The 26,229-nt window shown below is 37.2% G+C and overlaps 1 protein-coding gene and 1 long non-coding RNA gene across 2 annotated transcripts in view; both read left to right on the top strand.

The window, feature by feature from the left end:
* Positions 1–25,088, top strand: part of LOC109093318 (integrin alpha-11-like) — a 69,221-nt gene extending 44,133 nt beyond the window's left edge. The window contains exon 30 of the mRNA XM_042727714.1: positions 24,930–25,088. Within this exon, the coding sequence (XP_042583648.1) occupies positions 24,930–25,007 (78 nt within the window). The 3' untranslated portion in view covers positions 25,008–25,088. The remainder of the gene's footprint in view (positions 1–24,929) is intronic.
* On the top strand, positions 21,073–23,967 carry LOC122137969. The gene is made up of 4 exons (XR_006155181.1): positions 21,073–21,172; positions 22,193–22,276; positions 22,725–22,835; positions 23,901–23,967. It is a non-coding gene; the product is annotated as an uncharacterized LOC122137969 (long non-coding RNA).
* Positions 25,089–26,229: the final 1,141 nt, after the last annotated feature.

The raw sequence follows: 26,229 nt of genomic DNA, 5'->3' as shown, positions 1-26,229 counted from the left end.
TTTAGTACAGTTTTTTTTGTGGCGAGAATTTTTAAAAAGGGTTTTATTAGCGAGGCTTTCATCAGTGCTTTTAGCCTTTGTACCCTGCCGCAGGAAAAACTTGAGAGCTTAATGAGTCTGAGCCTGATTGTTTATAACAGCTTACTGTGTCATTACTCTGGAAGTTTGACTAGACCATTAAATCACTGTAACAAAGGTCGTCTTTCTCAAGCTCATCTCTCTATTTTTTTTCATACTTCCTTCTCTCCCTTTTTTAAGCAAGTGTGTCCTGAGCTGAACTCAAGTGTAAGTATAGTGCCAAAGGCAGCTATAACACCAGTAATATTCACAATATTAATAGCAGCGAAAATATGCACACAGTCTGTGCTCCTTCTGTGAAAAATCGTTTCCAGAGACATTTCAAAATGTTTAGATGAACTTTTAACTGGAGACTTCTGTTGGTTTTTTTTTTTTTTTTTTTGATGTAAGCTTATTTCCTTACTTATTTCATGCTAATTTCAAACCAGTGTCCAACTTAGAGTGTTTATTTATCCAAAAATTGTATATCACAGAAATGTCATATTTACATATGAAACAGTGATAAACTGTCCCTGTCGGTTCATTTTGTTTATTTGATCATATTGACTGAATTACCTAAGTCAGGCTGAGCAGTAGACGTGTGCAGTGCTCCTTGTTCTACTTCATTTCTTAATTCCACTGTAAATAGCCTGTGGGTGTCTTATAATTATATTTTAACTGTAATGGGTAAAATCCATTTGTTTGGGATCTGGATCCAGATTTTGTTGGAATGCTTCACTGTTGAAGCTTGCCAAACAGAGAAATATTTTCTTGAGGGGCCCAGGATGTTGACCCCTGGCCTATGGCAGAAACACTCATGGAGGTCTGGATCTGCAGTAAACTAGTGTCAGATATCGCTCTCTGAATCGCTCTGTCCTGAGTGGGTATTGCTCCTGTTTAGAGCATTAACCTTAGCTTGAGATGTGCTGATTATTGGTGTGTGTGGAGGAGCAAGTGTTTCAAAGATATTGTGGCCAGGATGTGATAGGGCCTTGGTGGATTTGAATCTTTCATATGTAATACAGAATGAAGAGGCGTTTTCAAACTACGCCAAGAATCATCAATAGATGTGATGATCTACTCTCTAAAAATATAAAAGCAGCTCAGTATTTTTCCATAGAGCCATTTATACTGCGTCAATTCAAGTGAATTTTAGTGGAACAAAAATGTTGTATTTCATAGACTATGCTACTGTACATATTTAAAATGATAATATAAATATACACATACAGTAGAAGCTAACCTATTGAATTTTTAATTGACCTTTTTCTTTTTCTTAACGCATCTTTTTTCTTTTTTGCATCAGACATGTATCACTTTGCTCACATCTGATTGGTCCAATTTCAAGTTGATATATCTTACCCAGAATATAACCTGCCCCGGAGCAGGTTAGCTGTACAGTGTAAGTTACTATGGCAATGAACGCAGCTAAAAGCCAAACCACTTTCATGGTACCTAAAACCGAGGATTGGTTCAAACTAAACTGAAACTTACCTGGCTAGCCAGCTAGTCCGGCTTCATGGTACAAGCCCGTGGTCGGTTTTATTTGGGTTTTGTTTTTTGTTTTGTTTTGTTTTGTTTTGTTTTGTTTTGTTTTGTTTTGTTTTGTTTTGTTTTGTTTTGGTTTGGTTTGGTTTGGTTTTGATAGTTCCTCTACCATTCCTTTGCAGCCCCTATATAACCTTGAACTAGATATCACAAGATTAAGGTTTCAAATAAATATTAATAATGTTACCTCATATTAGGATTAGTAAGCACTACTCTGAGCTGAGAACAGACCTTTGAGTAAAATCAGTAAAAACTGATATGCTGCTCTTAAGAAAATGTAATGTTCTACATGAACGCTGCTTTTTAAAAGGCAGACAAATAACCGAGGATCGTAAAATAGCTCTTTTGCAGAAAATGGAGTTTTGTTTCCCATTATTAGTGTAGTGTTACTGTCACTCTCTGACCCCGATGCAAAGATACTGCCTTTACGTCTGACAGACTATTTAATGGTACCACCTCACCATAAACTAATTATGAAGTTCTGAATGACATTTAGAGCCCATCCTGACCTGGCACAGGCACATAAATGCGAAGTCAAGCTAGTTTTTATCTCCCTCGAGACCAATATCGGCATGAAAGAATTCTGTATCTCTTGCATAAACAGTTGAAAGTACACATCTTGCTGTGTTTAAAAGATGCCTAGTCTTGCAGTGATCTGTGACTAGTTAAATGAGTCCTCTATGGCTACTTAGTGAAAGTGACGGGCTTTGCTTATAAAAGCTGCATGCTTCCGAGAGCCGTAGAAGTACTGCTCCCTGCAGTGCTACTGCGTCTGAGTGATGTGTGTGTCCCTGATTGCTCTCTGCAGGAGCAGTATTACGTGTAAAGCATGCCAGAGTTAATGGACGATGTGTGTTTAGTGAGTCTGGGTTGTAAGATACATATTTCAACACGCAGGCAAACATATCTCCAGCAGAGTGTCACATACCTAACCTCCCTGCGTGCTTCCATCGATACATTACCTCAGACGTCAACATTCAACTTAAACCTGTTTAAACTTCCTTTGCCAGTAGATTCCACTCACCTGCCATCTCTCACTGATTCCTCTTACCTCCTTTAAATGCCCCTTTTTTCGGAGGGAGCTTAAATCAACAGGCTTCTGGCTGTTTTATTTACAGGGTAGTGGATCACACACCTGCTTGTGTGTTTCTTCTGACGTTTTTGTTAGATGAATATTGTACTGTGTCAAAGGTAATATTTATATGTTTTGATTCTGGATGTTTCTAGGTTACTGGTAGGAGCCCCACTGGAAACAAATGGACAGCATCAGACAGGAGATGTGTACAAATGTCCCTTAAGCAGAAGATCTGGAGGACCCAGCTGCACCAAACTCAATCTTGGTATGATGACTGCAGAGTTCATTTTCACACTTTTTTTTGTCTTATATTTTTATGTATTAAAAAAAAAAAAAAAAACTTTTAATTTAGCCAGTATTTTATGTCCAGTATGATTAAAATTACATATTGTCGAAAATAACATTTTAGTTGACAATATAATGCTACATTAAATCAATTATTTCAAACATTCTATCATTATATCAAGACAACATTTTAAGAATGTTAAAATATTAATTATACGTGTTCCTGCTTATTGAGTTCCTGAAATAACATTGAGTACACTACTGTAGCACAGAATTGCAAAATATTTATGCTTTGTTAATCATTGTTCATGTTATACACATGTTATATGCAATGTTATATTTGTAGTGTATTCACATTGTGACTGACACATTCTGACTAACACTGAAAGCTTAAATTCATTTGGTGCACATAATTTTGTTGCTTTTGTTTTTCCAAAAAAAAAAAAAATCATTGTTAGTGCATTGTTAATACTGCATATTATTTTCACATTTTCTTCAATATTTCAACTAAAATTATATCATTTTTGTAAGATTATTATCATGCACATACGCTTTCCTTTATTATTGTTGGCAAAAATAAACTCTTTGTTAAAAATTTCCGTCAGTAATTTGTTGACTAGATTAGAACTGCATGACTGAGGATTATAATTAATACAAAAATTAGAATAAATCTTTGTAATTAACTTCAAAAAAATTTTTATTATTTACAGCAGTAAAAAATTCTTAAAAGTTGCCACTAAGGGTTAGTTTCCGGGGTAAAGGTTTTCCAGGCACCCCTTGAAAAAAAAAGGGGGGAAAAATTGATTCATTCAATGACCCGATCGTTGAAGTTTACATGTGGTTTTTTTTACTGCAGAACACAGCTCTATGTAAAACAAAATTGTTCATATAATGTTAGTGTCGATACAGCCTTTCCCGGTTTAAAAGTGCATGTTAGATGCACACATATAACAATGCAATGCAGATAAATTCAAAATTTCGACGGTTTAAACAAATATTTTTACATTAAAGAAGCTTTCTAAAGAACATATCACATTGGACTGTGGTTGGATTTTGTACCACCCTTTTTTTTTTGCCCCAACATTTGTTAATTTTTTTTTTTAAAGGAAAGGGATATCGGAAAATGCCTGAGCAAAGGATAAGAGGGAATTTGGGAAGCCCCTTTTTTCCAAACCCCCAAAGAAAACAGTTTTGTGGGGGTTTTTGGATGGCTGGTTAGTTTAATTAAAAATGCTATTCTTTGTAAAAATTAAAATTTTTTTGTTAAAATGGTCTAAAAATAAATTGTTAATGTTTAAACCCATCCATTACTTTTGGGAAATATTTGGGAATTATAATTTATGTAAAAGGGCCCATCAAAAATATGATTAATGCTGGGGCTTAATAGCCTTTGTGAAAATTCACGGGCGGGGCCCCCTTTTTGGTCGAAATGGGGCAGCCATTACACACTGGAATTGCTCCAATCAACGCCAGTTTAAATTTTCCAATTCGCTCCTGCTTTCCAAAGTAAACAGCCCCTGCCCCTTTCATTGAACGGGACAGTTTTTCTAGTGAAATTCGGGAAAATATGTTTCCCTTTTGTTTTAACCATTTTTTTTTTTATGCTAAATTTTTGGCCATGACAGTTTCGGGATCCCCCCAAAGAATTATTGTAAAATTAATCTTTTTTTTAAAAAAAAAAATGATCTTGACTCCCTTAAAAGAGCGAGTTGTTAAATCTTTTTTTTTTTTTTGACAAAAATACACCCCTTTTTTTTTAAATTAATCCTAAAATTTATTTTGAACAGAACTACTATGTTTAATGTTTTTAGTGCCAAAGGTTAAAAAGCATCTAATTTTTTTTTCAGGGTGTGAGAATAAAGGCAAGTGATAGTCCTAGACGGGTTAAAATTAATTCCCCGGGAACTTTTCGCTTCCATCACCCTTTGGGAAAATTCTATTTTGGACCGACAGATTAGTTTTTAGACTTTCTGAACAATGAAATGTAAAAATTCAAAGGGTCTTTATCCAAATGTGGGAATGCTTGTCAGGGGGGTACTGCAGTAGGGAGAAAGGGGGTGTCCAAAATTTAAACGAATGATTTTCCCCTTTTGGGAGGATGTGGTCAAGGCGCCCGTAAGATGACCACGGGGAGGAGAAGAACCAACATGGTTTGGGAATAAATTGACCGTACTGCTAAAAAAAATTGTTTATTGGATAAGGACTTGTTTTTGGTCTTTTTAATACTTTTAAATCCCTTTTTCATGTCGGGTAAAAAAAAATTTAAAAGGCCCCCGCCTCAGTGTCACATGACCTTTAGAAATAATTTCAAATTTTCCTCAAGAAACCTTTTTTCAACTTTAAAAAATGGGGTTTTATTCACTTTTAAAATTTAATGAGTCCAGGCAACAATAGTATTCATTTCTTTTAAAAAAACTTGAAATAAAATGACATTTTCATATTGCATCAAAAAGCCCTAGAATGCTTTTTAAGAGCATAAGTTATTATCTATGGTGTTCACAGCTCAGGGGCCTTTTAAACGGGGGCAGAAGAGGACAAAGGGGTCATATCGCCTTTACAGAGGGAAATCACAGACGCGCTGACCTGCAGCAGGTCATTGAGGAATGAGAAGGAGGGCACCCCCCGATATCCATTGCTGTAAGTATTCAGATTCTGTTCAGTTTTTTTTTTTTTTTTTTTTTTGGCATTGATCAAATACCCTTGTCATGGGCTTTGGGACCAACCATTGGGGTCAATTCAGCTGCTGCCCCAGGGGGAAAGGCCCAATGCTTTCACCCCCTTTTATAGGCTTATGGTTTTAGAAGGGGGTTTGGGCACCAAGACAAATGCCATGTTGGGTGATTTTTTTTTGGGGGTCTTCCTCACAACGGGTACTGGGCTACTACAACCCCCGAGATCAACCCTAAAGCTTCCCTAAATGAGATCAAATACATCGCTAGTGACCCTGATGAAAGCATTTTTTAATGTGACAGACAAGCAGCTTTGAAGGACATTGTGGACGCCGGGGAGAGAGGTTTTTCAGTTTAGAGGGTTGGGCTTTTTACCATTTAACCCCCCGCACCACACCATTGCTCTTTTCATAACACACCCAAAAAACCCTCACCCTGTAAAACATTTACATCTCGCACCCCCTACACAAATCCTTTGGGACCAAAATTTTAAAATTTTAAATACCATCTCTTTGATATATCCCCCTTGCCAACTCCCTTTAAGACCGCTGAAATCTGACGCTCTGTTGTAGGAAATGGCGATTTTTTGCTCTCCCTTTTGTGTTCTTTTTTTTCTGTTTGCAGGACAGCAAGAATGGGACGCATTTGGCCCAATGTCTCGTGGCTTCCCACACACATAGTGGAGGTGAGTCGGGTGTCCATCATCTGTGGGTTCCCGGGTTGCTCTTTTCCCCAAAGTTCACGCTCTTTTTCATCTCAGTTGAAAAAAAAAAAAAAACCCAACGGTTGACCAAATCGTTAAGACCTACTTTGGGGGAACCAAAAGTCAGCGCAGTGAATATTTGGGCTACTTTTTTTAATTTAAAATTACTTTCCTTTTTCTTAAAAATTTTTCATTTCTTTTTTCTCGTCTGTAGGTCTCTCTATATGTCTTTTGTAATATAATCACCAAAAAAATTTCACCTTTACAATGGTGACAGATAGATTCCCCCTGAAATTCAAATAGCTTTTTCTGATTCCATTTTCCCAAAAAAATTAATATAAAGGGCCCAGTTTTTCCCCAGGGGAAGGGGTTATTTGGGGGAAAATTAGGGGCCGACCTCAGGGGAAAAAGGGAAAAAATCTTAATTTTTTATTTTTTGCTGAACCGTGTTATCGAGCGGCTTTTCCTCCAGCACAGACCAGCACCTGATGCCCCTACGTACCTGCTTTTCTGGCAGGCCGCCCGGCATGCTCCTCCAAAAAAACCCTAAATTGGGACCCCGGGGGGTTTTAAAACCTCCAAGCCCCGTCCCAAATAGGGAATCTCTCGTCCAGGGTTTCACAGTTTTCAGATGCAACCCCCTGATTTTTCCACTCCATCCCCTGGAAGGGAAGAAAAACTGTGTGAGAGATTTAAAATCTGTTTTTTTTTTTTTTTTTTTTTTTTTTTTTATGGGGGTTTGTGGGGAAGAGATAGGAAACTCCGATGGCCATTGGGGTGACTGGAAATCTAAACCTCAGGCCTCTGATGCCGGGGAAAAGCATCTGCAACAAAAACAACCTTTTTGTTGAAGGGGTAAGTTGTTGGAAAAATGTTTGCACTCTGGAGAAAAAACATACCCCTAAACCAGATGGTACCCCCTTAAAAGGGGGGGTGGAGGGTTTTAAAAATTGCTTTTAGTTTAAAAATATTTGATTTTTTACTTATATCATCCCCTGAATTGTTTTTTAGCAGGAAATTTAGCATTTTGATTGATTGGCTAAAAAAAAACTTTTATTGGGGTAACTTAATTTTAAATTAATTAAATTAATTTTAAGTTAATTTTGGGTAGAACACACTTGAAAAACAAAATTCAGATTTGAGGTACTTAATAAAAAAAACTGATACCACCACAATTTCCAATTTGAGTGGGTGATCAAAAAAGGAGAAACGTTTAATTTGACTTCACAGGTTTACTTTTATTAAATGCCAATTCAGTTTACTCTGTCAAAGACTCGGGCCCGGCCATGTGATTATTTTCAGATAAACATCCACCTGGGGTTGGAGGTAAGGCACCCCACACCGCGGTTTTAAACGACCCAATTCCCATTTTTTGCCCCTATCACCTGTATCGATCTTTTCTGCATCTGAACGAAAAGATCCATCTTTTAAAAGTGACCCACCCACTTGGGTATGTGGTCCCAACCCAAAGATCCGATCTTTTGAATGCAATTTGGCCCGAACGGGCCCGGCCCATGATCCCACCCGATTTATTGATACCCCAAAAGCCCTAATTCTGTTTAAGTAGGCGGAAGGAAGAAAGAAACCCCCATCAGTATCTCACCACCCTGGCGCACTCTCCCCCACAAGCTTTCACCGCGTTAAAACTGTCCACAAAAAGCCATGGCCAAAAAAAACCGCCCCTCCTTTTTTTTAATTTTCTTCTTAAAACGGGAAAATTGTAATTGTCTGTTTGGAAAAAAAAACTTTAATATTGAAAAAAAGCTCCCTGTTGCCACCTGTTGTTGAATCCATGTTTAACGTTAGCTACTTTCCGAAACAACAGGATGTCTTCGTTTTAGTACTTTCGCATGGTCACTTTTTATTTACCCACAGGAATCAAAAGGTCTTTTAATTGAAAAAGAACGGCCTTGCAAAAAAAATTTTTTTCAAAAAATCGAATTAGCATTAAGCCCTGCAGTGTGAACGAGCCAAAAGTTTTGAGGGATAACCGGGGAAAAATTAATAACAAAAAGAGGGAAATGAAAAAAGGCCATAAAAAGGAAAAAGTCTGGGGTTGTAAAAAGGGTGATGGGGAAAAAGGGAAACAAAGCAGTCTTGGTTTCATCAGGTTTAAGAATCCTGCTTTAGACTCCATGTGGCCTTTGCACATCTTCTGCATCATCGGGGGCGGTTTTGAAAAGAAAAGATAGGGGTTTATGGCAGTGGTAATGAGGTGCAGGGCCCCAGACAACTCACTGTACCCCCACACTGTTTCCCTTTAATTTTGACTTCGAAGCCAAACGAAGTTTTTAAAGGGTAGGTCAAACCCTAAAAGGGACACAATACAGGGGAGACTTTTTGGGAAAAACCTTTGGGTTTAACCATTGCATTTTTTTCTCTGATTAAAAACCAAAAATCAGATTATCAGCTTTGTGTGTTTATGTTTTAATCCTGAAGTACGACGAGCCAAACTGTGTTCTCAGTGGCCTGCAAGTTCGGTAAATTTCCCCAGGACTGGAAAGGCTCGGGAAAGTTGTTGTTTGTTTATATGTAAAAAACCCGGGAATTTCTTTCTCTAAACGAACCCATTTGACTTGTTTCATTCCCCTACTGTTTTTAATAAATGTGGGGTGCCGCATTTTGTCCATAAATTACAACAGAATAAAATCATCACAAGGAAAAAAATTTTTATGAGGTTTCCCTGGCAATTGACTGCAGAGAAATTTGAAAGAGCTGAAAGAACACTGAGAAGATGAAATGTATGAAACCTGTATTATATTTCCCAAGCTGTACAAACAACTGAAAATGAAAAGTTTTTTAAAAAATTGCTTTTTAAATTTTTCAAAAATCCTAAAATATTTTTTAATAACAAAATTTAGCCTTCATACATTATGCTATGAAGGCATAATTTTGCTTTTAAGATTTTAAGCTTTGGGATTAAAATTTATTTAAATTTTACTTCAAAATGTTTTAGAATTTTTCTGTTCAAGCTTCTAATATTTTATTATATTTGACTAAAGCAATTGGGAGAAAAAAGCCCGCAAAATTGCCTACGCAGATAAAAAAAAATTGTTAAAGCAAAAACTGGGAAATAAAAAACAACAAAGCCTCTATTAACTATTTTAAAGATCAAAAATTTAGTTTGATGGCAAAGAAATGGGAGAATACATTAGTTTCTGAATTTAAAGTAATTGTGGGTATATTCAATCGTGTCTGAATTTTTATTTTTGTGGGAGCAGGGAGCTTATGATTGGAATGGGCTGGCAAGAATCGCCCGGGGAAAGGGGTCCCCCCCCAAAGTCTTCTTTTGAACAAAAGTTCCCGGGAAGAACTAAGAACCTGGAGCGTACCTGGAAAGAATTAAACCTAAACTTACAACAGCAGCTGCACCAAGCAAAGTGATTAATCTAGTATACTGTTTCACGGGGGACAGACATTTATTATCATCTTTCTCATTTTTTGTTTATAGGTTACACAGTGACATCAGTGGTATCAGCTCGCAGGGGCAGTTATAAAGTTGCAGGAGCCCTCGGTTTAACCACACGGCAAAGTCATCATCTTCACCCTGAAAAATACTGGAGAGCTCACTATATTACACTCACTCAAGGGACAGCAGGTAATGAACCTAAAATATGCTTACAAACACTTGCAGTGCACAGTGTTTTATACAGTGCTGCTCTGACTCATTTTTCTGGCTTTTGTGTGCTTAAGGTCCTGTTTAAATGTATCAAAAGTACTCATACTCTCTAAAATAGCAGTGATCAACTGTTCATTGTGGTTTTTAATTTGGTACATTTCTCTCCTGGCTTTCATTCGATGATGGGACTGTCTAGATTACAAATTTATCCCACACAGCCCATGTGCTTCTATCACGTCTAAAATATGCAAATAAATTCTTTACAAATAAAACACAGAGAAAATAATTTTTTTAAAGGAGATTAACATTTAACAGGTGATTACGCCCCGGTAAACAGACTTAAATATAACCCTATTAACTGCATAATTTTTCTTGTGACTTGATATTTATAAAGCATAAACAGATGCTTGTGGATTCAAATATGCACAGGAGAAACTTGATAGTAGTGCATTTGTTAGGCTAAACCTCTTTTTTTTTACCAACTGCTTTTGACTCCTGACTTTTGAATGAGATTTAATATGAAACTTAAATTGCCATATTATGGCATGTTTATTTCACCCTGTATTTGCCATATTTCTGTGTCCTTATGTTATTCAATTTAAGTAAGTAGACATTACCAAATATAATGATAAGCATATTAGTTTTACATAGAGGACAATACAAGTAAAATTGGCTCAGTTTAACTCCCTATGTGTTTTCATGCATTTTATGTTTACCTCAGTACATATCCAAGAGGAGTGTTTCACAGTTGTTAAATCTGTGTCCTTGTACACCACCAGAAATCATTTGGTCTTGATGGATGTGTTTGTGCAGATTGGGTCATACTATGGCAGTGAGATTGCTCCAGTGGATCTGGATGATGATGGAGTGACTGATAACCTGCTGGTGGCTGCCCAATGTTCTTCAGTGGAGGCTGGGAAAAGGGCAAAGTCTACATCTACAGAGTCACAGAGCAGGTAAGTATCTTCAGCCCTTTGGCATATTCTTGTGAAAAACAAGTTAATTAGCTATTGAGTAGCTATTATATTACCTCCTTTTACTTCTCATCCAGAATACAACACTACAGATGTTGCATCTTGTCTTAAAGCCGAGGGTCCCAAGCTCCAATTCTGTGCCTGTGCATTAATGCACTTTCTTTTTAATGGTCTCACGTAAATACTGACTGGCTTTTGCCACCTGCCATACTTCACATCTGAGAGTAGTGGAGGGTGAACTCAGCAGGAAAATATTTCCCCCTTGAAATGTAATTAAATGAAGCTCACAGAGAGAGAGCAGCTATAATAAATGGAAAAAGCTGGAGTGCATGCAAGAGCAATGCTTTGAATAGAGCAGAACTCCATCTTTATTCATTTAGCTCATATAAGCTATTTCCTTATGGCCTTAACCAGGAGACTACAATACCTCGGGTTGCAGCCAGACACTGGGTACATCAACAGTGCTGGTCATTTGCACTGTTTTTCTGAATTAATTTATCATGGTTAATGTCACCGCTCTTCAGAAAAATGTTTAGTATAAACTGTCCATTTATTATGCACACCGTTCTTCTCTAATGTCACTGCTCTTAAGAAAATGTTCATATACGTCCGTTTATTATGCACACCGATTTATCTTCTCTTCTCTTCGTTCTCTTCTCTTAATCTTCTCTTCTCTTCTCTCTCTTTCTCTCTTCTCTTCTTCTCTTTCTCTTTCTCTCTTTATCTTCTCTTCTTTATCTTTCTCTTCTCTCTTCTCTCTGACTAATACTAATGCTATTATAGGAAGGCTGAGAAAAAACAACTGATTTCACATGTTCTGTCATCTACAGCTGTATATTTTTCACAGGAGAGAGAGAGAGAGAGAGAGATTTAGGAATATAAGAGGAGGAGGCATGTGCAAGGGCTAATTGCTCTCCCAAATACTTGGTTGGACACGCGAACAGTCTTTGCTTTGAGAAACTGCACCCTCTCTCTCAAACTTTTCAACCATTTGTGAAAATACAATTGCTTTCAGAAGCTAATAAAAAACCAGTTTAAACCAACTGATAATACAGAAGTTGATTTGCCCAGGGGTAGTCTGGTTTGAACTGTAGTAGTGAAATGTTTGATTCTTTAAACTATTGTAAAAATATTTCTTTCAGTCTTTGTGGGATATTTTTGCATCTCTTCAAATATATACTGTATGTGAGACTGTATTTAACGCACTCTCTGTGACGCAGAGACCTCTTTTGTCGATTAGTTGGATTTAGGCAACAATGTGGGTCAAATTTTGTTGCTATAAACACCATGGTGTGGGTTGTCGTACGTGGTCTCTGGATTCTGGGATAACAAATTCTCAAAAGATTGTCTCTGGTTGCGAAGAAATGTTTAGCTCTTAGCCTTGACCTCAGTGGATATTTCCCTCATAAACAGAGTGTATACATTTTATTTATGATTGGAATGTGATCTAAATCTAAATAAATGCTCTTATTTTCATTAAAAGTTATGCAATGAACATTTTTGCCCAACAGCAGTATAAACTTTCATTGTAAAAATAGTTTCTTTTATATCTCTTTAAACCTATACTATTATTACATACTGTATTCCCAAAAGTATTTTTTCAATTACGACTTCAAGATTTCAGTTTTAAGCAAACGAACATCACTGAATTATGGGTTTTTTAGTAGTGAGCATCCAACGTAGAAACAGGAGTTTATATACAGAGTACAATCCAGTGCATTTTGGGGTCAGCTGACTTCATTAAAAGAGCAAAAATATCTGAAACATAGTTTGCATTGTGTAAGCTATTAGTTTTACCCCCCCGCCTCTGTCAATTTTCGGTTTGTACAAGCCATCAACTTTTATGGAGCACCCAGGCTGATTTTGTTTTCATCATGCTGTTGGCAACACAGCGTAATCCGTCCTCCACCCTCATAGCAGACCCCTTGATTCTTGCCCTTCGTGACCCCCCACCCACAAGCACCCTCGCCCGTCCCATCATACTGGACGGCTCTTGCTGGAGATTTGTAGCTCAGGGTCAGAAATGCCCGCTTCGGCTCTGCACTGGCCCCCTGTGCCTGTATATTAATGGGGGATTCATTTAACGATGTCGTAATAGGAGTCGGTCTCTTCAAGTAGAGGCATGACCACAAAGGAGCCATTTACATCTATCTACAGCCAACGCAATAGAATACTGAGGAAATATAAACAGGTACCGCATAAATGTCCAGCTACTCTCTTGTGTGTTAAGCTATCTGCACCGGATTTGCTTTGAAAGTAGTTAATTATGGCCAGATTCTTACATCCATCTCTTCGTTCTGTCAGCGGATTGGTGCTATTCAGCTGGCGACTGGTCTCTGCAGGTACTTTGGTCGCAGTATCCATGGAAAGATGGATATGAATGGAGATGACCCGGTTGGATCTAGCCAGCTGTGGGCTCACTCGGCGCTGCAGTACTTCTGTGGTGGGTGTCTTACACAAGGTTATTTATTACTCTCCTTAAAGGAAGACTTCACTCAAAAATGAAAATTTTGGTAATAACTGACCACATAAACTGTTGCCCCAAAACTGTATGAGTTTTATGTTGAAATGATGAAGATATTTTGAAGAACCAAACAGTTGTTGGTCCCCATTGACTTCCATAGTAGAGAAATAAATACAATGGAAGTCAATGAGGACCATTAACTATTTGATTACTTCAGCATTGTTCAAAATATTTTGTCTGTAAGCATAATACCTCAACCAAACACACAATACTACTATTCAATACTCAGCACAACTAAACAATACAATTCACATCACAAACATCCATGAACTATACCCTTAAGCACCACAATAATGTACCATTTTTGCTTTGTTGCAGGTCCTGGAGTGTTATTGTCCCTGAACTAGCGCTGCTATTGTGCCCACTGTTTCAGCAAAGACCAAGCATATCTCACAAAGACTGCCGGAGAGGAGGGAAAGTATGTGACCTGCATGTCAGCTAAGGCTGTATGTCTGGTCATCACAGCCTCGACTCCTATCAGAGCCTCAAGCAGTGGCAGTGGTAGGCTGCTTTTTATATATGCTGAAAAAGCAGTTTCAAACAATACTCAATGGCTTTTATTAATCTCTATCCGTTTTTGTTTACATTATATTTACGTGATACTGTGTTTATTTATTTTTGTTTATATAATATTACACACATACAGTATATATATTTTGAAAATATTTACGTATATATTTATATATATATTTTTTTTTTTATTATACATAAATATATTTAATATATAAACGTAACATATTTTCCTTAAATATATACATGCATGTGTTTGTATTTATATATACATAATAAATATACACAGTACACACTCATATATTATGCAAACAAAAACTTTTATTTTGGATGCGATTAATTGCGATTAATCGTTTGACAGCCCTATTTTATTTTTTTTCAAATACCAATGTAAATAAATAAAAAATACTGAAATTTTATGTTTTCTGAGTCTTTCTGAAGACATATAAATTGGTATATAAAAAGTTTAATCTCTTTAGATTGTTGCTCATTTATGAAATCTGTGCTCATTATGAACTTATTATGTAAATAAAATGATTTTTGTGAAACGACTACATCAGTTGAACTGCTGGATTGCAACAGCCAAGCTTGGCTTTCACCCTTTGACCAAAGAACTGTTGCAATCCAAAACACTCTATACTAAAAATTGTTTGGAGAACGGAAGTTATGAAAGTGCTTTGAAAGCAGCCGTTTCCTCTTATCATATAGCTCACATTGAGTATCTCTTGGTTACAGTATCATTAAAGCTAAACAGTTGACAGCTGGCGAGGTTTACATACCACAAGACCAGCTGCTTATCCAGTGTAGTTCAGTTAAGGTTTCCCTGCTAAATATGCCACGTATTAGCATGAAAAAGATGTAATCAGTAGTGATGAATTGTTCAGCATACACTAATCTCTTGATCTTTCATTTGTTGCTTTGTTGATTAAAGATTTCCCTTGGGATTTGGAAAAAAAAAACCCTTTTACCCAAAGTTTTGGAAAATTTAAAAGTAAAGAAAGGCACTTTGTAGGGATGATTTGGGCAAAATAACAAAAAGAAAAATTAGTAAAAAAAAGTTTTTTAGCTTGGGAATTTCTTTTTGGGGAAGCAAAAAAGTCTCTAAAAACAAAGACAAGATCTTGGGGCCAAAAGGGCCGCGGGGATATTTTTTAGTTTATAAAGGGGGGTTTTTTATCCCCCTACAAATTAAGGGGTTCTGTGCAAAAACCCACAAAAGTAGAAGCAATACGGGGCAAAACTGGACTCCTGTTGCTTTAAAAATTCCCATTTCCCTCGGGGACAGGCTAGTTGGGGTTTTGAAACTTTGCATTTTGACTAAGGCCTTGGGGACCATCATGGGTTTTTTTTTTGGAAAAAATGTACATGTGCTAAAAGGTCGGTTCCTGTGTAACGGTGGGCCCCAGAGAGAAAGCCAACTTTTTTTATTTAAAATTTCTTTGACCCCAGAGCATCTCCCCCACAAATTTTCCCCGGGTGTAAAAACCAAAGGGTAATGGTTAAGGAGAGACATCTTTTAGTTTTAGGGTCACCCGGGGGGATGGACTTCTGGGCCCAATTTACAAAGAAGGCTTTTATATTTTTTTTTGGGATCTAATTTCCTCAATGGGAGGGTTAGGAATATTTTTAATTTTTTAAAGTGGGGTTTTTTGGGTACACATTTTTAAAAATTTAGAGTTTAAAAAAAAGTTTTTTTATAGGTTTTTTCAGCCCTGAACAAGGTTCAAATTGCTTTTACCCAAACTCAGGTTTGACCCTTGACGGTACCCGAACTTTCCTCCCGACTTTCCAGCCCTTTTAAAAAGGGTTTTGCCTTAGATTTGATTTTATGTTTTTAAGGCCCCCAAAAACCCCCAAATTTGCTCTCAGATCCCTGAGTACCCTAAATTTTCACCTCTAGAGTCTCTTAAATCTGTCTGAGCCCACCTGTAGACCCATATTAGCCCAAACCCAAAGGGCCCATAAAGTTGATGTTTTCCCATTTTTCATTTGGTTATAACAATCCCCCCCCCCCGTGTAAAAATGATAAAACCATGATTTAAAAATAATGAGCACACTACCATTAAAAAATTTGGGGGGGGGCCAGTGAGATTTATTTTAAGGAAGAAGTTTTATTCTGCAAGGAGCTTTTAAATTTATCAAACGGGGACCGAAAGAGATTAATAATTTTCACAAAGAGATTTTTTTTTAAATAGTTTGTCTTTTTTTAAAAAGTTCTTTTGCAAAGAATACTGAACTTTTTTTTTAAAAAATAATTAGTTTTTTATTTTAAATTGAAAATTTTTTCTTTAACATTACTGTTTTACTGTTTTTTGATAAAAGAAATGCAGCCTTGGGGAGAAAAAAATTCTTTTTTTTTAGAAAATTTTTTTTTTTCTTTTTTTTTTTTTTATTCCCAATTTAAAAATTTTTGTTTGGAAATTTTTATTTTACCAACACATTGCGGGCCCTTTAAATTTGAAAAATAATGAAAAAAGTGTTTAAGTAACAAAATTTTTAGAAAATATGAAAAAATGAAAAAATGATAAAATTTTACGGGTTGGGTTAAAATTCTTTTCCCTTTTCCATTTCCCAGCTTTAGCTCAATGTTTTCTTTGAGGAGAAGCGCTTAAAACCCCGACGGTGTTTGAGCCCCAGCTCCCCAACAGCCACAGAATCTCACACGTTTCCTGGAGAGGAAAGTGTGACCACATTACTTCCACTTTCTTTGGTTAGCTCTCACCTTTAGGTCCCCAAGTGTCATATTAAAACCATTGAAAATGAAAATAATCTACAATGAAAAAATCATTTTTTTTGGGTTAATTATTTTATTTTGAGATTTTCCTTTTGGCAATAGCAGCCCTTTCCTATTTTTAAAAAAGTTAACTTTCTAGTATTACAAAAACAGATTATTTTTTTTTTTTTCCCCCCCCCGGGGGTTTAATCTTTTATAGCCAATATTTAGTTTGGGAATTTTTTAATTGAAATTTTGGATACAGGAGACTACGGGACTATCCGGGCCCCATTATTTCACTGTAAAAACCGGGCTATGGAACGGTCAAGGCCCATTTCCCTGGATGATAGCTGGCCGATCAGTAAAAACACAGGGGTGTTTTTAGGTCAAAGAAAAAAATCATTTTTTCCCCGGGTATATCTTTTTTTAAACCCAACTTTAAACAACCCTTGAATTAAGATGAATTTGCTGAAAGTAACAGTACATGTGTGCGAAATTATTTTTTCCGGGTTTCCCCTTTTTGGAAAGGGGTTTGTGACGAAGAACCACTGGGTTCCAGATTTGGGGGTTCCCAAATTCAAAAGGGATTAATGGATCGAAAGAAAGGGACAAAAGCCCCACACGTAGGCTAAAAAAATTATTTAAAAATGTCTTTCCCCTCTTCTTCCAGGCAGTTCTGTCCCCGGGCCCTTTTCGAGCGGGCAGTCTATTATGTCGGAGTAAAGCGCCAGCAGTTTCTGAAACGCTATAGAGGGTCCAGGAAGGGGTGGTTGTAGGGGAGGGTCGGGAAAACCCGGAGGGGAGAATGCATAGGGCTGTTTAAATCACTAACACTCCAACCTGGGTTCTCCCAGCTTAAAGGGAAAGGAAAACATCACCGGGGGGGTTTTATTTGGGTTTGTTGTACTGAAAAGGGATGGTGGGTTGATTTTTTCCCTTGCCCCTTCTTCGTCTGATTGTTTACAAATGACCTTTGTGGAATGAATCGGGTGATAGTTTTGTAAATTTTAAAGGGAAATCAGGCTGTTTCTTTTTCTATTCAAGGTTTAAACTTGAAAAATATAGACCCCGCAGTGGAAAACAGGCGAAAATAGGAGAAATCTTGCAATTTTAGTCCCACCCTTATGAGAGCAAAGCCCACAGGGGGGTTCCCATTCCCAACTTTTTTTAAAGCTTAAAAAAGGCCCCCTTTATTTTTTTAAAAATTAAAAGAAAAAAAACACCCGCTTTGTGAAATATTATTACAATTGAAAATAACGGTTTTGTTATATAAATTTAAAAGGACTTTTTAATTTCCCCATGGGCCAAGTAAATTTTCAGAAGCCCAGTTCTCAGTCTTCAGTGTCACATGGATGAATGCCACATGTTGAAAAAAGTTGTGCTGCTTAAAACATAGGATTTCTTTGAGAACGAAAGTTTAAAAGAAGAGCGTTATTAGAAACAGAAAGCTTTTTAGCAATTAATGTCATCATTTTGATTATTGAATGGCATCCTGCAGAAATGGATAAATGAAATATAGCATGTACGGGCTTTCCTAGTGGTGGCATCTCAACCACCGTGGTCATTATTTCCTAAATATGTCTAAAATAATGGTTGGTGAGATGTTTTTTCAGGTAGCCGTGAGCCAGGCACAAATGTATTTTATAACTAAGGCTTTTCGCAATACCTGAACTCCGCCGATGTCACACTGTTTATTATCATATATGCAGCAATTACAGTAGGTACTGTATAATCCTTGAATGAATGTTTTATTTGCCATGTTCAGCAACACTGGACATTTAGAGGTTACTCTAAGAGAGACGGCACTAGCCATGAATAAAATGAACAATGATTGAAGGAGTTATATAGCCGTTTGTGCTCTAGAAAGCTTGGCTTACACCAACATATTGGAACACACAGTCAAACAAGTTATAGAGACTATATACACAGATTACCCATCTGCGGAAACTGTCATGCTCGATCACAGAAATACCAAGTCTTTAACGTCTGGCTGTTCACGGGGCATAAACACATACTCCACAAGGTCAATACAGCACCCTGGACGTTACAGAATGAATCACTTAGTGTCCCTGTTTTCTGCTGACCCGTAAGGCTTGTGTTCGGGCATCTCCAGAAAAAGAAAACATGAGGCAAGAATTGTAAATGCAAGAATACTGTTACCGATTACGGTTTACTACGTCCATACAGAGCAAAGCCAATTCAATCCCATGGCTTGGACCCCATTAATTCTGTCCTGGGCTAGGGCAATGCTTTGATAGGAAAATGGTCAGTCCGCTTCGCACAGAGTCCTGATTCATTTTCATTGAGGTTTTGGGGTCATTGGAGCTACTACACTTGTGGCGACAGGAGAGATTTTATTGGCCCACTTGGGAGCCTGGTTCAAGCTCAGAACAGTATGTGATGGGGCGAAAGTGGAATAAAAGGAGGAGAGAACATAAAAGGGATTTTCCCATGCTGCTTTGTGCCACTACTTGCCAAGGGGGAATAAAGAGGTTGAACACGTAGTATATCTGTGTTCCAAATGATTCCATTTCTCTAAGCAAGAATAAAAATAAAAGCCAGCTCTTGTGCTTTAAAGGGATCAGTTCACCCAAAATTGAACATTTCTGTCATTGTTTACATGTCATTCCAAACCTGTATGACTTTTCTTTTTCTGCCAAATGCAAAAGACAATATTTATTATTTTGGGTACCATGTTGTTTAAGACCTCTCTGAGCTGATCTTTCATTGTATTGAGGAACAGTTGAAACATTCTTCAAATTATCTTCTTTTAGAAATAAAGTCCAACAATTTTGGAATGACACAAAGATGAATGATTTCAATTGATCAGACTTACAGTATATTATCAAGTATCAAACAACAAAGAAAAGACAAGCATTCATTTTTGTAAACTGCATGGAGACTTGGATTACCTCTGAAGTGGTGGCTAAGAGCCGTTGCTCCATGAACTGGCAGCAGATGTTCACTGGGAGAGTCCTGCCATATCATCTGTATCTGTGTTTTTGTCACTATGAAGAGATGTATATACAGGATATGGAAGTTAAATACCTCATGTGGTGGTTAGACCTGCTCAGCGAAAACAGCCAGCGGCAGTGGATGAAGCCCTTCTTCCACACAAATGATGTTACTGGTCTAGTAGAAAAAGGGCTAGAGGCAAGACTAGCCGTAAAGGGTCCCTTGGCCTGTTTGGGTCATTCTTGTATATCCAGACAGGCTGATTTTCCCTGGAAATATTGGTTCGGCTTTAAAAAATGTAAGTTTGGATGTTGATCAGGGTATAAATTTGAATTCTGGAGCGAGGGATCCAAAATGTAGGGATGAGCTCATTTTTGTGAGCCATGCGTGTGAAGTTAGAATGGATGAAAGAAAACACTACATTATAAGGACGTGACAAAACACTTTGATTAAACATTACTCTATTTTCTCACTCCCCAGGTAACATTTCGTTTGGAATTTGAATTCAGTAACTCTGTGCTGTCTGGATTCACGTAAAGATCATGTTGGAGGTTACCAGGTATGACATGCTTTGTCTGAGATTGTGGTAAATGTTTGGATATAAAAAAATGTGTGTACAATGCAATTAAGAATATAGATGAAACGAAAACACTTTGAATTTGATTTGATTATTTTAAATCTTATGATTAAAAAACATTATTATAAGATTCAGAAGAAATCCAAGAAGAAAATTCCATTTCAGACAAATGATTTGCTTAATTCAGTAAAAAATTTGTTGGAGCACATTTTTGTCCTGTGGAGCACAAACAACAAACAACAATAAAATTACCATTGATCACTGGATGACTTTACACATGAAATCTGCTAGATGTGGTCTCATTAAAGTGTCCTAGCAACATTGGCTGATGGTTTGGAATGTTATACACTCTGAGGGAAAGGATCCTGGAACACAGGATGATGCCTGAGCTGGAATGTTAAACTACTGATATATGCAGCCAAGTGTCACTATTTGCGCCATGTGAATCCTGCCCTGGAGTTTTCTCATGCCTATTCTATGTCTCTGCAGTGAGGGTGAGGAAGTTGTCCCTACACGATAACATTAATGACATTTCCTACACTCTGAAATATGAAGCTGATCGGCTCTTCACAAGGTGAGATATGTTTTTGTTTGAATGCTCTAATCAATACATGTGTGATTGTGGAAGTGTGTAATAGTTACAATACACTTTGAATTCTCTCAGGATTTTTACCCAAACCCGATATGAGCTTAAACCGGACCTCTCTCTAGAGGAACCTAGTGATTTCAACCCTCCATTCAACTTTACACTTTCAGGTGAGGTCCACTTCCTTGCTATCTATAACTAAAGAGAGGAGGGCGCTCATGTTTCCAACAAAACCAAACATGTTTTCTCTATGCATCACAGATCCAGAACCTGTGGTTTATTTTCCAATCCAAGATTTGCAACTGTACATTGCAATCCCCGAGGTCACGAAAAATGGCAATCAACTCCTGCAGATCAGAGATTTCCATATTGACCAGGTGAGGGAGGACACAACTAGACTTTGTAGTTTTACTCTACTGTTATTACAATTTGCCATCAGATTTCCAAAAATATTTATAAAGGCTGGAATACACAGCGATGGCTTTTTCAGTCTGGCATGAGTTCAGTGCTAGTTGCCGAAAGTCAGAGCCATTTTTGCAGATTTGACTTGAGAGATTTAAATTTTTTTAACTTCAAACTATGATAACATCCATCTGGATGATGTCAAACATGTTTTATCAGGCCCAGATTGGCTAACGGAGGACCGAGAATTCCCGTGGGCCGGTCTTTTTTTTTTTTTTTGATGACATTAACATAAACTTTTTTAGAATAATTGTACATAAATAGGTTAAGCAAAACACATTTTACTATTTCTGAGAACTTTTTAGGCAGACATTATGGTACAGCACAAATATTTTGAGCTTCCCTTACTCTGTACCTTATTTTTCCATTTCTGAAGTTAATGGCAACCCTAACGATGACGCTATTATCTTTTTGACTCCCATGACAGAGGCACCTTGCTAAATAACATCAGTTGTTGAGATATGCGAGCAAAAATACAATGAATTACAAGGCTGTAGGGAACAGTCCACTATTGCAGACGTAGGCCTATATACTGAGGTTTTAATAACATTATTTAAATAGGTCATGAACTAAAGTGAGCCGGTATAATGCAGGAAAACTCCACTCCGGCCCTGTGTTTTATATTTCAAAGCCGATTTTAAAACACATTTTTGTTTTTCATTTGTCAGCTGCATACGTCTAAATATTCAAATCTAAATATTCTAATTATTCAAATAGTTTTAAAGGGTGTTATTTACAGTTAAATTTATGCATTTGGCAGAAGCTTTTAAAGTGACTTACTGCATACGGTTTATCAGTTCATGCATTCTCTGGGAGTAGAACCCATTTCCTTGGCATTGCTAGCGTCACGCTCTACTGTTTGACATACAGGAATGACATTAATAGTGATTTGATTCTTTTTTGTATTATAAGTGCTTTGTGCCTTTTTCCATCAGGTAGGTGGAAGTCATTGTATCCCTCCTCAGCATGTGGCACACAGTCGGGCGTCTCCGGAGGACCTCTCACGAACATCACGACTGGTAAGACCCTATCTGCACAGGCTTAGAGTGTCTGCTTGTTATCACAGACACTATGTGTGCCACATTTCAGACTTGCACTTTAGCACTTCATAAAAGTCTGGCTTGTGTTGTTATGTTGCTTTATAGTTTGCCTGATTTAGGGGCTTTCAGATATGAGATGATGATTTAATGTGTAACAGCAAAGCACTTCTCTGCAAAATAGTTGGTTTTGTACTCTCTGAATAAAGCCACTTGAGTTTAATGAATTGTGTCATAAATTATTGGTAAATCTAGTTCATCTTCAACCAATTCTAGAAATGTTATTGTGTTTTTGAAGATTCTTGTATGTCTGAGGTAGGGAGATTTGTAATGCAACTCTAATGCACATCAGATTCCCACCACAAGCAGCTGGGTTTCATCAGTAAGACTGTCTGTTTGTGAGAAAACTGTTCCTTGCTCGTTTGCACAGAACTACTCCAACACCCTGACGGTGCCAGTGCAGTGTACCGTCAACCTGCCTTCCTACAGAGACGTCAGCGTGAGAATCGGTGGATCCCTCCGAACTGATTCACTGCATGCGGTGAGTAGCTGTGACTTTGCAATAAAACAATCTGATGAAGCTGAAGTATAATGTGGAAAAGAACTTGTAATCAGGGCACAGTGTTCGCACACAACATGAAGGCTTTGGTCGAGAGGAGGATCTCTCAAAACCAATGCAAACCTAAGATCAGACCAGTAATTAGAGACAAGTCATGCAGTACATGTAGACATAATAAAATCCGGTTTTGTTTACATTTTGTACTTTTTTTTTCATTCCTTTTTTCTCTCGCACAAAAACAAACAAACAAAAAAACGCATGCTTTGAATTTACAGTGACAACCAGAAAGTAATTTGGACACTTAATCCACACCCAAAATGTTAAATGTCTGCAGTAAAAAGACAAAGCAGGTGGCATTTTGTTTTAAAGGGGAAAAAAATCACTTAAGTGAAACAAGTTTTGCTTAGACAATAGATATATTGTTTGAAAGTAAGAAATATTATTTGTATAATTTGTGGTTGTCAAATATTAATAAAACATGTCCATAGTTAATATGGCTCAAAAAGAGAAGGGGTTACACATTTGATATTCCACTTTAGACATCTATAACTATAACTAACTTTGCAACTACTGTACATGTTAACTAACTCAGAGTATAAGTAGACTGTTAGGTTAGGGTTAGTAGAATCAGTTGACATATTGAAAAAGTTACTTACAATCAAACAAAAAGATGGTGCAAGTAACCATCAAAAGTCAGTCTACTAATATTCTACATCAGACAGTCTACTAATGCTCTAATGACTGGTAGTTAGTATGTAGTTGCAAAGCCACTTATAGTTAGTAAAATGTCTGAAGTGCACTGTCAAATTAAAATGTTACCAAGTGAAGTTACATTTTAATTTGAGTGAAGCATCATTTGTTTGCAGTGTCCACTTGGTTTGATATTTTGTATCTACAGTAAGGTCCGACATTTTGCTACAAGTGTGGCTTTTTTCTACCACTTCTCTAGTTTCTCACTTTTAGTGCTTGCTCTCTCCAACTCTCTCACATCCACTGAAGCAAGCATCTGTCAGAAAAACTGAAACCTGTTTTTATTGTCACGGGCAGCTGAAGTTCAAAACCCTTGAGCTTGTGACGACAGCCTCAGTGGAACTGAACCCATCCAGCCCTATGTTTTCTGCCTGAAGAGAGGCCGGTCAGACATGTGAGTCACCCTCTATACACATCAGCATTTACAGAAGCCACGTTACAGAAACATTGCTGGACAACATGTTTAGACTAGGTAAAAACAAATCAAAGACTGAATTTGTGAAGATTGGTTAGTATGAGGAGTTGCTGTTGTCTTTTCCATCCTTGGCAATTTTGAGAGACTAAAACATTGACAAATGATGTGTTTGCATTCATCTGTCAGAAAGAGTTAAGAACAATTGTACACAAGCATGTAATATAAACGTCCTTAAACATTACTAGATATTTGACTTCATACAATCACGTGCACTGGTTTTCTCATGCCAGAACCTTATCTTTACACATCATTGTGTCTTCTGGTGAGCTACTGTGTGTGTGTTTCACCACAGTAAAAGAACCTGGAGCCAAGGGACCGAAAGGACCAGCAGCACATTTCAGTGCTGTTCTCTTCTGTATTTCTGTGTGGTGCTGCCATCTGTAGGCAGGACAGAAAATAGGCATAAATACTAACATTAGGAAATCTGAACTCAGCTGCAGCAGATGAAACATGAGATGTGACAACTTGTTTAGAAAAGAAAACCAGTACCAAGATATACAGAGAAAAGAGCTCTTGGGAACCCAACATTCATACCACAAGCAGCTATAAGAAGATCTCTTGTAAAGGAGTACAGCTTGTTATAACTTTCTTTTGTATGCGTGTGTGTATTTTTTTTTTTTTTAGATAATCCTAGAGATCAGGAAAGAGGAAGATTACCGTGTTTCCCATCTGGATTATCATAGGCAGCACACTTGGAGGCCTGTTACTCCTCCTCTCACTTCTCATTTTGGCACTTTGGAAGGTAATGTGTCCTTATTTTTTTATGCATGCACAGATGCATGCATGCAAGCATAGATGGATTTAAGGCTGGACAGAGTAAATCTTGATTATTATTTTTTTCATTCCAATAGTTGGGGTTTTTCCAAAGGCAGAAAAGGCATGAGGAAACTGAGAATGAGGCTAATGGCAAGATGATGGAAGAGCGATAACGCAGGCTGCTCATGAGGGTTCAGACAGGCCTACATCTCAGGGACCAACCAACAGCAACATTAGACGTCTCTGAAACAGAGAGAAAAAGGAAAGAAAGAGAGAAAAACAGGAATTGAGGCAATGAAGAAAGGAGAGGGATTTGCTCTGTGCACTGGACGACCTGTTGTTCAACCCATGAAAAAACACTGCAATGACGCTCACCATGCCTGCACTGCTTACTGAGCCGACCCTGCAGTTGGGTCTCCATCTAACTTCTCACTCCAGATCAAAACCCTCAGATGGCATGTTGAGGAAATGTCTTCTGACAGACACTTAGAAGATGCATATAAAAAGAAAAGCTTTTTTCACAACGTCTTTGGAAACGCAGTAATTTGCATTTGATCCTTGGTCAATTCCAATGGCTGACTCTGCAAATATACAAGAGAAACCTCAAAGGGCTGTAACTTTATAAAAGTCACGTTTTCTGGTGCTTCTTCTTGGACATCTGGAAAAAAGGGACATTTTGGAGGAAACAAAAGTGCAAAAGTTAGCTCATTTTATTGTAATGCCTGTCATTATTATGTCATGTAATATTAGGCACTGGAGTATGTAACTGTTTTTTGCAGTGGCCATAATTTATTGAATAGAAAATGAACTGTTGTGGACTTTACTACAGTTTTGTAAAGAATTATTCTCCTCTAATACTCTAAATAATTATACATCAGCATTTTATGTATTTCTGTATGCTCATTCTTCAGTCTCAAATAACAATAGAGGTGGACATTCACTATTTGAGGTTTTTTTAAATATTGATGCACTTTTTTTATATTGTAGTGATACAAACTTGAATTTTGTAAATATACAGGTTATCTTTGTTACAAGAATTTCAATTGTTTGCTTTCAAGAGGATTGTGGCATTGTAGTGTATCTCTAGTGAGACATCAGCCCCAGTTAAACTTAAACCATGATTGAGCAGCACATCCTCTAATATGCTTCACACCTCAACAAGTAGCCTTTGAGAAAGGGTATGCTTACTGTACAGTACGTCATCCAGACTGATGATGGTTAATTCATTTCAATTATTTAGAATATTGTTCAAATGCTCCATAACATTAAATGATGTTGAGTGTTTACAATGCTATGAAACATCCTTATCATTTGCAGTATTGTAGTCAGGGATCCCTATTCTCCAATGCTTTATCATATATGTGTAAATATACCTGTCCAAGAACATAAAATAAA

Source organism: Cyprinus carpio, chromosome B7, assembly GCF_018340385.1.
Source record: "Cyprinus carpio isolate SPL01 chromosome B7, ASM1834038v1, whole genome shotgun sequence".
NCBI classification, from domain to species: Eukaryota; Metazoa; Chordata; class Actinopteri; order Cypriniformes; family Cyprinidae; genus Cyprinus; species Cyprinus carpio.
This window is presented reverse-complemented; position numbering and strand designations above follow the sequence as displayed.